At 37.5% G+C, this 11666-nt stretch overlaps 2 protein-coding genes and 1 long non-coding RNA gene across 5 annotated transcripts in view; 2 read left to right on the plus strand and 1 right to left on the minus strand.

The window, feature by feature from the left end:
• LOC106519797 (zinc finger protein 184) overlaps positions 1-8745 on the plus strand; it is a 10689-nt gene extending 1944 nt beyond the window's left edge. Inside the window, exons 2-7 of one of the 3 annotated variants that reach the window (XM_014011610.1) lie at positions 792-846; positions 924-1139; positions 1374-1523; positions 1658-1736; positions 1817-2012; positions 6748-8745. In XM_014011610.1, the coding sequence (XP_013867064.1) occupies positions 6827-8614 (1788 nt within the window). In that variant the 5' untranslated portion in view covers positions 792-846; positions 924-1139; positions 1374-1523; ... (1 more) ...; positions 1817-2012; positions 6748-6826 and the 3' untranslated portion in view covers positions 8615-8745. Of the gene's footprint in view, positions 1-791; positions 847-923; positions 1140-1373; positions 1524-1657; positions 1737-1816; positions 2013-5660; positions 5980-6747 lie in introns of those variants that run through there. The other 2 variants (XM_014011612.1, XM_014011611.1) reach the window with 2 other exon arrangements.
• Positions 1744-5648, minus strand: LOC106519803 (uncharacterized). Its single transcript, XR_001310481.1, has 3 exons — positions 5092-5648; positions 3816-4930; positions 1744-2344 (listed from the first exon to the last, which is right to left on the minus strand). It is a non-coding gene; the product is annotated as an uncharacterized LOC106519803 (long non-coding RNA).
• A 421-nt stretch (positions 8746-9166) lies between the features above and the next one.
• On the plus strand, positions 9167-10906 carry LOC106519800 (zinc finger protein 572; the record flags this gene model as incomplete). Its single annotated transcript, XM_014011615.1, is given in 2 exon segments — positions 9167-9763; positions 9926-10906. Coding segments are annotated over 2 exon segments (1000 nt in total), but the record flags the coding sequence as incomplete, so codon positions are not given.
• Between the last annotated feature and the right edge of the window lie 760 nt (positions 10907-11666).

The raw sequence follows: 11666 nt of genomic DNA on the forward strand, positions 1-11666 counted from the left end.
CCGTGGTGTACCTAATAAAGTGGCCGGTGAGTGTGTGTGTGTGTGTGTGTGTGTGTGTGTGTAGATATATGTATGTGTGTGTGTGCATGTATATGCATATGTTTGTACGTGTGTGTATATAGGTACATGTGTCTGGTTGTGTGTGTTTTGTGTACATTTCTCAGCAAGGTTGTAATTATGGTATCTGTGTGTGGATGTGTTTATGTGTGTATGTGCATGTATATATGTGTATGTATGGGTTTATATACATGAATATGTTTGTGTTTGGTTGCTGGGTGTTTGTTTTCTTCACTTTCTGATGGCCAGATGTCGGGTGTATTGTCTTGTGTGTTACTGGTGTACATTTCACATGTTGTCAAATTTCTATCAGTTTATCTCCTAACATTTCTTATATTTCTTTTTTCTTTATTATAGTATTATAAAAAGGTCACTGATGATGAAGAAATTTAGAAACTAACGTTTAGTTCTGTTTTCTACTGAAGTGGCTAAAAAAAAAATCTGATTTAAGTACTAGCTTCTTGTTTATGATCCCATTTAAAGAGGAACCGCTCATAATGTGACAAACATTTTAAATCCATCATGAGTAGAAAAATCTAATGTTTTATTTTAAAAGTTATAGTTTCGCCACAGGAGACTCACTCCCCGCTCACAGTTAAGTTCTTGTAATGGCACAGTTTTCTTAAGCTCTTATAAATCTCATTGACATTTTACACTCTTGGGTTGAAAGTCCTCTGTTTGCAAATTGTTTGTGATTTAAAAATGTCAAATCGTTGTTTGTTTTTCCTCAACAGAAACACGAGAAAGAAATGACTACAGCCAAGGACAACTGGGAGAGACTAATAATAAGTAAATCATTGATATGACTTTTTCATATTTTCTGAAAGTCCCTGAGCTGTGTAAATAAACATGTACAATTTTTTTAGTCACCAACTGATTAGACACCAAAGCCCAAACTGTAGAAAAGATGCAGTTGGAGCGACAGCAACTGGAGCACTTAGAGATGAATACAACCAATGAGCACAAACTGCAGGGTGAGCTTCATGAGTGAGCTCACAGAATATCACAAAGACACCATCGGTGCCATTATAAAAGCTTCTGCCAACATGTCAGTCGATATGAAGATGGCAGGTGACTTGAAAGTATGTATGACCTTTTAAGACCAGAGGCTCTTTACTGATCTGTCTTATTGCTGGAATTAAGAATTAGCTTGAAAAGTAATCCTTGTTTTGATTTTTTTCTTTGGTATTTAATTCAAAATAAGGAACTTTTTCAAATTGTTTGATACACATATTACTTTTTGAATATGATTAATCTTTTAATCTACTAATCTTTTGCATTTTTATGTAACTTCACTTGCTTGATTTGCATCATAGGAAAAAATAGAAGCACTGCAGCATAGATTGACGAAGGTGAGGCAGGAGTGGTGCTCTGTTCAGCAGAAAAAGTGTGACCTCACTAAGCTTGTTTCAAAACTGGAAGGAAAAATTGCTAATAGACATGTGACGGAAAAATCCTTCTCAAAGGTAGCCATTGTTGTTTTTGGTAAACATAAGAGTTTGTTGTTGAAATCACATTGCCTTTTGATTTATAGCAAAGCCTGTTAAAAAAAATAAAACTCTACACTGTACAGGTTTAATTAGATACATTTTTTAAACAGAAAACAATAATACCCAAAAGAAAAGCCCCTGGAAAACTTGAAAGCTGATCATGAGGTGATGGAACAGAAATTCAGCAAGGTAAAAATATTGAAATCACAACATTTAATGATAAAAAAGATGCTACTGTGATAAAAGATATGAGTCTGTCTTTGATGCAGCTTCAGCTGGAATGGGACGAACCCTGAGAAGATCCAAAGCGTTCAGGACAAAGGTTATCGGGCAAACAGGCTGCTGGAGGTCCAGCTGCAGACCCTGAAAGACCACCAGGAGGAGGTCCAGGCTCAGCTCCACTCTGTGCTCTCAGTCCCCAACATGGACCACACCGCCCTCGCTGAGGTCGCACACAAAGCTAAGGTACTGCTGGTGATCCCACTTTACGAGGGGATGATATTATTTGCATGTATGTTGAAGATAACGGGACAAAATGGATTCACTTGTAGGAAAGTGTTGAGTTCAAAAATGCTACCATCAAGGAATTAGAGTACCAAAAAAAACCACAGTTTCTAAGGTTAGTAATTTATTCACCTCCAGAAAGAAACCAGTGATTGTTTGTTCACTTTTGTACTGACATTTTCATTGAACTGAAAATGTGTGTCCTGCAGGCCTGTAAGGATGTGAAGTTAACCACAGAAACGAGAGATCTTTGTTCCTGATTTGGATGATGTCTCACCACACAGGCAGGCTTTCTGGAAAACAAGAACATAGATCAAAAATAAGTCAATCAAAAGAGTAAAATGACAGAAAAACTTTTTTTTTTTTGCATTTCCATAAATACAAAAGCACATGTTCATAAATAAAGCTTATATTGTTCTGTTTTTCTCACAGTTAGGAACTGGAATAATTCACAACAAAGCCCATCCCTGTAAAGACAAATGTGACTACAAAACCAGTGAAATTACAAATGAACAAAGAGAAAAATCTCATTAAATGCAAGAGCTTATTGATAACCTGAGCTTAACAGTTTTACTCCTAAATTCATTTGTATGATTACAGAAGATCTCTGAGTCTAAGTATGTATTACCCCAATGAGATTTGTCTGTAACAACAGTAAAATAAAAATAAAGTATTCACTCAAGGTTAAAAGGAATGCATACATTAAATGATACTCTAAGGCTGGTGTTGTGAAAAAACTTATTATTTATAATAAAAAAAGCCACATTTCTGAGAAAATTATAGTTAAAGTAACATTTGTGGCTCCATATAAAAGATATTTATTAGAAAAGAGAATTAAAATGACTTTTTTTAAACATGAAGGTTGTGGACCCTAAAACTTCAAACAATAATAATTAACAATTCAGAAAAGGATGCACTTTACATATGATAAACTTTTAACCAGATAATAAATAACAAAATTTAAAACAGTGATTGGTTGCTAACAATTGTGTCAAAATGAATTTTGGTTTTAATTTTGTTTAGTTTTTTTTATTTCTTGACATTTTTTCATACTATAATACATAACGTATAATTTAGTTGTTTTTGCAGAGAATTAGTTTTATTGTTTTGCAATGAAATGAAACAATGAAATAGGACACATTAATGTAAATTGTGCAATTTGTCCAAATGCAACAGCAAAAATAGCTTTTGAAAGCAACAAGTGCACAATAATTCATATGAGGTCTCCAGGTCAGTTTTTCATCAATGATGACTCCCAAAAACTTCACCTCACCAACTCTGCAAATCTCAACACCATCAACTCTAAATGGAACATCAGTTGTTTTCTTTCTATTACTAAATATCATGTAATTTGTTTTATCCAAATTTAATGATAACTTATTTTGATTAAACCAATTTTGTACTTTTACAAAATCTGTTTAAAAGATACCATTAACATTAGCGTTAAGGTTTTAAAATGTAAAAAGGAATATTTTATCAGGGCTAAAAAGTGTACTATATTAACCAGATAGTACACTTTTTAGCCCTGATAAAATATTCATTTTTACATTTTAAAACCTTAACGCTAATGTTAAGGGTACTATATTAACTAGATAGTAAAATCTACCAACCCACGAGGGGGGGAATTATTTTATCCACTGCTGATTTTGTAAGTTTGCCCACTTTTAGAAAAATGAACAATCTCTAATTGTTACGGTTGTTACATTTTTCTATGGAGAATTAAATTATCAACTTAAAATCCAGCTTTGATCGGAGCTGATTTACCTGCATGGATTCTTGTGTGTTTCACAAAACCCTGTTCCCTCCCAAACGCCGCCTTGCAAACTGAGCCGCTGAGATGTTTTTCTCCACTGTGAGTTCTTGTGTGTTTTGCAAGGCTATGTTTCCATTTGAAAGCTGCCTGACAGGTGGAGCAGCTGAAAGGTTTCTCTGCAGTGTGGAGTCGAGTGTGGCACGTTAGACCATACTTGCAAATGAAGCTTTGGCCACAGATTGAGCAACTGTAAGGCCTCTCTCCAGTGTGGGTCCTTGTGTGTTGCACAAGACTTTGTTTCCATTTGAAAGCTGTGTAACAGATAAAACAGGTGAAAGGTTTCTCTCCGGTGAAGTCTCATGTGGCACGTTAGACCGTAGTTGCGACTAAAGCTCTGGCCACATATCGGGCAGCTGTAATGCACGTCTGCAGAGTGGGTTGTTTTGTGTTGAATCAGATTTATTTTACACTGAAAGGTTTTGTTACAAAACGAGCAGCAATAAGGTGTTTTAGCGTGACGTCTCAGGTGAGTCGTTAGACTGTTCTTCCTACAGAACTTTTGACCACAAAGGGAGCAGCTGAAAGGTTTCTCTCCGGTGTGTGACCTCATGTGTTGCACTAAAGAGTGTTTCCTTGTAAAAGCTGCTTTGCAGACAGAGCAGCTGAAGGGTTTTTCTCTTGTGTGGGTTCTTGTGTGTCGTAACAGATATAAATTGTGGCTAAATTTTTTACCACATTCGGCGCATCTGTAAATCTTACCGCTCTCAGATCTCGTGTCACCTACAGTGGTATTGTTTTTTTCTAACAGAGTTTGAAGCGGTCTGAGTTTAACTGCTCTCCTCCCAGTTTCCATCACTAACATCCGTCTCTGAAAAATCAGAGGGTTTGTCTTCAGGGTCTGTTCCTAAACAATGATCCAGTTCTGGTCTCAAATTGTTCCTGTTCCCCACAGCCTGGTTGAGATGTCGCTCTGAAAACCGAGGCTCTTCCTCTTCACTGTCTTCGCTCTTCACATGGACAGAAATGGATTTGAACTTGTCAGCCTCCTCCTTCTCCTCTTTAATACTACGGTTCTGATGCTCAGAACAGAACCCTTCTTTGATCGCCAAAAGCTGCTGAGCTTCAGCTGAAAACCAAAACACAAACAAGCTGTGAATAACAGGAACATAAATCAATTTTATCACATAAATTATGTCAATTATACATTTTTGAAATATTATTTGGACTACACAGACCGTGTTGTGTTCTGCTATTATTTTATTTCTTATTGTGGCTGTAGAAACGTACCTGCTGATAGAACTACTCTGTGTTGGATGGCTCTCTGTGGTCAGCTGGTGTTTTGGGGATGGTGGGCAATCTTCCATCATGTCAGGTCCAGCAAGTTGTTTACGAGCAGTCATGAAAAATAAGTCATCAGCTTCCGCTTTAAAAGTGACATTTGTCATGGTTTGTAATACATGCACTCTTTACAAAGAATCGCTCCGATACGCTGTTGTTCAGCTAACACGTTAAGACAACACTTGCAACTTTTGTCCCTTCCGGGAGACAAGTTAACATAAAATATTGTGAAGGATACTAAATAGCACGACGTCTATTAAGCCACCTTAACAAGACACAATATATAAGCATGGCTCTGCATGAAAAGTACGAAACCAAACCTGAATTTTAAGCAAAACACCGGCTACTAAAAAAAAAAAAAATTGCTTCCGGGTTAATAATAGTTCCAATCTGCTTTCAAAATAAGAGCTCCGAAATGTAACTATCAAGTTACAGGTTTTGTTCCACAAATAGAGGAAATCAATATACGGAGCCAGCATCAGCTTAAAAAACCTTGTGCACAGATCCCCCCCCCCCCCCCGACATTTTTAAAAAGTTGGACAATTTGAGTTTTAGGTTTGAAAGTGTACACCGGAAGCAGTTGTTAGTTGTCACTCAGTATTTGATCTACTGTGACATTGTTTTCTTTGTAGTAAATTTTTTGCCAGTTTTAACACTTTGTAAGAATGCGTCTTTAACGTGAACGACTGAAAGCGGGTCTAAAACGTTCAGGTTTGTTTTATTATTTTAAAATTCTGTTTAGTTGTTCACCATGATGTCGGTGTGAAATACCTGTGCTAAGCTAACATAGCAAAGTCGTTCGTTCACAAACTGTTTACGTGTTTAAATTGAAAAAGGGTAAGTCTTTAACATATCAGATGCATGTTTTATCTATATAGCATGAGTGTACTGATAAATCACAATAGATTATTTCGTTTTTATAAGTAATAGCATCAAGAAATGCTAATATACCTAAGTCCTGGTAGTTAACAACAACAACAACACATTGTTCATTTGGTGTGTCATTCTGTAGTGCTAGAGTATTGTTATGCCTGTCTTATCTGTGGTATCTTTGAAATTTTTCATTGACTCGTAGAAAAAAAGCGTAGTTCATTAGGAAGTGTGCCGATCACCAGAAGATAATTCTAAAAAGTCATTAAAACTTTTAATTTAAATGGCATTATCATTTAATGAAGTTCTTTATTTACAGATAGAGCTGAAGTGTGCTGCTCTTTTAAAACAAACAGAAAATAAATAGAAAAATAGTGATGAAATAGATTTTCGGGACTGTTTCTAACAAATGGTCCTATGTTAAAACTGCTTCTTCAGTAAGTATTTTTCTTACTTTTTCAGACCACCTCTGAACGTGGAGGGGTCAAGATAACTTTGTTGCATATTGAGCCTATTCGCATCAAGTGCATAAGTGTTATTACCAATTGATAACTCAGGTTGTTAGTGCCCACATACCACTTTAAAATTAAAGAATAAGACATGTTGCCAATTTTATGAACTTCTCTTCATCAGTTTGAATGAGCTACGTGTGGCACTGCCCACTTATATAGTTTTGTAAATTATATTACATTGAACTAAACACTTCACTGTGTCTCATTGTTGTTGTTTTTCCAGCTGGCCAGCAGCTGTTGGCAGAAAAAGCTCTTCGTCAGAAAAAGCTCTAGTCTGCACCTGAGAGACCATCGTGTTCAAGATGAACAGAAACGGTGTCCTCTCCGATGTTTCAGAACCTGTAAGTAAGGTCGAAAAATACTGTGATGATCAGAATCTGAGTTGCTTTTTCTGCGGGTCGGAATTTGCAACAGGAGGACTTCTGACAAGACACATATCTGACCATACAGGAGAGAAGCTGCTCACATGTGTCGTTTGTAAGAAAACATTCAGTTTGGAGTCAGAGCTTGTTATTCACGTGTGTGGTGGAGAATCCTCTCAGCATCATCAAAGCCAAACCGAGGAACCGATTCCTGCCTCCAAACAGTTCAGCTGCTCTCAATGTGAGGAAGGATTTTCCAGATCTGAAGACTTAAATCTTCATCTCAAGTTGCACACAAGAGAGAGCCTGTTCCGTTGTTCAGTTTGTAAGGCCTGCTGCAGTGACAAAGACTCGTTAATTCAGCACATGAGGATCCACACGAGGCAAACGCGGTTCATCTGCCACGTTTGTGAAAAAGACTTCACGTGGAGAAGGCACCTGACGAAACATATGGAAGTCCACAAGAAAAGGAAAAAAGTGTTCCGCTGCAGAGCTTGTGGTGCTGAATTTTGCACGTATTATCTGTTGTCGAAACATAAAGCTGTTCATCGGTTATCAGAGAGTCCGCACATCCAGACTGAAGAGAACAGGGAGGAACAGGAACAGATGGAAACAGCAGCTGATGGAGAAGACTTCGGAAGACCAGAGAACTTAAATACAGACCCGCAAACACAACAGGAAACTAACGTGGAGGCTTTACTATCCTTAAAAAATAAAGAGGATGAGTTTTGGAAACAAACCAGAGAAACTGAGTCAAATTTACCATCTGTGAGACATAATGAAGTCTCTCAGAGTGACACAAAGACAGACTTGCAGCCTTTTACATTAAAGGAGGATCTGAGTCAACACACAGTGTTTGATCCAGAGATACAGAAGGAGGTGAAGCAGGAAGATCCAGAGCCTCCACAGATAAAAGAGGAAGAGGAGGAAGCTGAGATCACCAACCTCACATTCAGTCCTGTCCCTTTAAAGACTGAAGAAGACGAGAAGCCTCAGTTATCGCAGCTTCATCACAGTCAAACGGAGCAGAGCAATGAGTTTTTGGGAGAACCAGAAGAAAATGAGAAGACGTCAGCGCTCTCTGACCCAGAGATTGATGACAGCGACTTATGGAAACCAAAACTTGAGTCAGGTTCAAACTCTGAAAGTGATTCTGGCAGAAATCTATCCAGCTGTTCTGATAACAAGGTGACCGAGTCGCTGCAGCCAGAAAGTGACGATAGTGTCGACAGTGACTTTTTTAAAGACTACAAAAAACCACAGTCAAACTTAAACTCACTCCGACAAGAAACCACAGAGAAAGGAGCAAAATATATTTCAGATTTGAAACCATACAGCTGTGCTCAGTGTAGTAAAGCATTCCGCTTCAGTGTCTATTTGAAATCTCACATGAAACAGCACACAAACCGGTACATTTGTTCTGTTTGTGGTCATAGATCACACAACAAATCAAATCTGAAGGTCCACCTGAGAACCCACACAGGAGAGAAACCGTTCGGCTGCTCGGTTTGCAGTAAAACGTTCACAAACAAGGCGAGCATGCTGTCTCACATGACTGTCCATGACACAGAAAAGAAGTACAGCTGTGACGAGTGTAAGAAAACCTTCGCATGGTTTACAGAGCTGAAGTACCACCAGTGTGTCAGTGAGTCCTCAGGTGAACGGACATACGGGGACGATTCAGGTATAAATCTGAAACGACACATTTTGTACAATGTAACGAAATGAAATGCTTTATCTGCGCAAGATTTGGTGAAAAAGGTGTTTACTTTGAATTGTCGTGCATGAAAATATGGAAAAAGTTTAACCTTTGTGTTTCTACTATAAATAAGAAAATAAAACCTAAACCATGAAACTTATCGTCAGACTCTGTTCTACTGTGAAGCTTTAAAACAGTAATTTACTGCATATAAGCACCCATTATTAATTTTCCCACATTTTATTTGATTTTATCTGATTTGCCTTCATTTTTGTCAGGTCTGATTTCAGTTTGTAAAAATTATGTTTATCAGATTAAACTTTATAGTACTTTAAATTATTTTTAATCAGTATTTCAGGTTATATTTTTTGGATGCATGACCCAATAAAATAATAGTCCATACTGTTTTATTTCTAGGTATAAAAATAGAAAAGTATACGTTTTATAAAACTTATTTTGCAGATTTACATTTTAATAACGCCATATTGGACTTTTGCACTCATTTAGCTTGCTTTTTATATTATATACCAACTGTAATTGCTATTTCTATAATAATTCAGCATTACAGCCCGACTCCAACAATGATCTCTGAGCTTCATCTAGTGGGCATTACCTGTCACTACTCTTGGTACTGATCTGTGTTGATGACAGAAAAGTGGTTTAATGTATAAAATATACATTGAAGTTTATTCTCATTTAACATAACATGTACCTCAACAAAACATACTTTTAAGACACTGCGTACACGTTATTCATCTTTTTTTAATTGATAAACTCAATTTTGCTACCACAGTATAATGTAACACAAGGAGGGGGTGTTTCGTTTTTACACCGTATTTTGGCGTCGAAGAAGAAGTGGGCCGACCCCGGAAGTGTTTTTTTCTCGAGGCAGCAGTAAACAAAGATTTGTGTGCATTCTCCCTTCAAAGCCAGACTTCAATTTATATCTTAAGCGTGTCTTAATTTAAATGTTGCTCCTTATATTTTTTGTGAATACATATTTTTTCTTTGACTTATCTTCCGGGAGCGACAAAAAGCCTAAATGTTAGCCCAGCACGTTAGCTTTGAAGGTCAGTTTCTGATCATGGAGAGGAAAACCTGTAGACATCGTTGGAGAAAAGACAACTAACTGAGGAAGACAAACTAACACAATAGGCAGATGGACTCTGAAGCTAATGGTATGTGCTGCAAGTTTCTATGGGTTTATTTTCTATTAGTTTATACGATTGTATATTTCTCTTTTATGTAAAGTTACGGGTGAAAATTTTTAAAATTGTAAATTAGACATAAATGATTGAATTTATATAATTGTGATAAAACGTCCTATAATTTGTTTGCAGATGTCCAGCAGCTGTTGGTTGTCAAAGGGGAGTTTCCTCCTGAGCAGCAGAACCGGTTTCCCAGTCTGGACCAGGAGGACCAAATCCCACCACAGATTAAACAGGAACAGGAGGAGGCCGATGTCACAGAGTTTATATTCAGGCCTGTCAGTGTGAAGAGCGAAGATGATGAAGAGAAGCCTCAGTATCTTTTTCCCAGCGAGACTGTGAAAAACAGACACTTTGTGGGACCAGAACTACACCAAGTTCAGTACTTGGAATCAGATTTTAAAGACAAAACTTCAGATTCTTCAGAGACGGACGTCAGTGATGGAAATTGGGAGAAGAGCAATGAACCACAGTCAGGTTTGAACTCTGTCAAAAACAACCAGGTTCCAGTAAGTGAGACAAAATGTGAAAGCAGTAAAAATATTTACAGCTGCACTAAATGTGGTAAAACATTCACACGCAAGTCCTCTCTGGTGAGACACAACCGGATCCACACGGGGGAAAAACCTTTCAGCTGCCCTGACTGTAAAGCAACTTTTGCTTTTAAATATCACTTAGTTCAACACATGAGCGTCCACACCAGACAGGAATCTTACAGCTGCACCGTTTGTGGTAAAACCTTCAACAGGAAGAAATGCCTAATTTCTCACATGAGCCGTCACACCAAACCCAACAACTGCCCAGTCTGTGGTCGAGGATTTGCTCACAGGTCTAGCCTAACGTCTCATAGAAGACTTCACACGGGAGAGAAACCTTTCAGCTGTTCCGTCTGTCGGGCAGCTTTCAGTTGGAAACAAAGTCTTGAATTCCACATGAAAACCCACAGTGGGGAGAAACCTTTCACCTGTCCCGTCTGCCAGGCTGCTTTTAAATGGAGAGCAACTTTTGATCGACACAGAAGAACCCGCTGTGGAAAACCTTTCAGCTGCTCCGTTTGCAAGGCTGCGTTTAGAAAAAAAATGCATTATATGGTACACACAATGTCTCATAAAGGTAATTAATCGTTCGGCTATTTAATCTGCCGTGGAAAGTCATGAAGTGTCTAAGGAAAAAAAAATGTCTCGTAATACATTTTAGCATAACATGAAAGGTGCTCTAGTGAGAAGAGGTTCTGCATTTAAAAAAACTAAATTTCTTCAAATTTAGTTTCCTATGAGACAGTTTTAATGTTTCTGACAGTTTTTGAAAGTTCTTATTTCACACTGTTTGTCCACTTCTTGTGTTTGGCTGCTTTCAGAGAAAAAAAAAAATTCTGAGCCCCTGAATACTGGCCTGTGAGTCATGACATTAGATAAATGTGCTGAATTTTAATGCATCTTTCAGACTGTGTTAGGCCTTTTCTAGATAGTTTTACCTAAAAATGGAAATTCAGATTTTTTTTCCTTTTCATTTTTTTAAATAGTTCATCCTGTAACTTGTCCCTGTTTTAGTCCTCCACTTATCCAGTGTTCTCTCTCTTCTTTCCCCACAACACACTTTACTCACTTTTAAAGCATCATGTTGGTACTTTTTATACCAAATTGTCATCTTTAAGGTTTTGCAAAAATGTGCCATATGGTCCAAAGTGTTTTAACTCTGGATAAACACATTTTAAAGGTCCTAAATGCTCTTAATAATGTTAAACTAGTTAGAAATAAAAGTTTTGCCCACACTAATATTTTTTGTGTTATCACTACAAAATGAGTTAAAAATAACAACATACACTCACCGGCCACTTTATTAGGGACACCACGCTAGTAACGGGTTGGACCCC

This window comes from Austrofundulus limnaeus, unplaced genomic scaffold (genome assembly GCF_001266775.1).
Source record: "Austrofundulus limnaeus strain Quisiro unplaced genomic scaffold, Austrofundulus_limnaeus-1.0 Scaffold82, whole genome shotgun sequence".
In the NCBI taxonomy this organism is placed as follows: domain Eukaryota; kingdom Metazoa; phylum Chordata; class Actinopteri; order Cyprinodontiformes; family Rivulidae; genus Austrofundulus; species Austrofundulus limnaeus.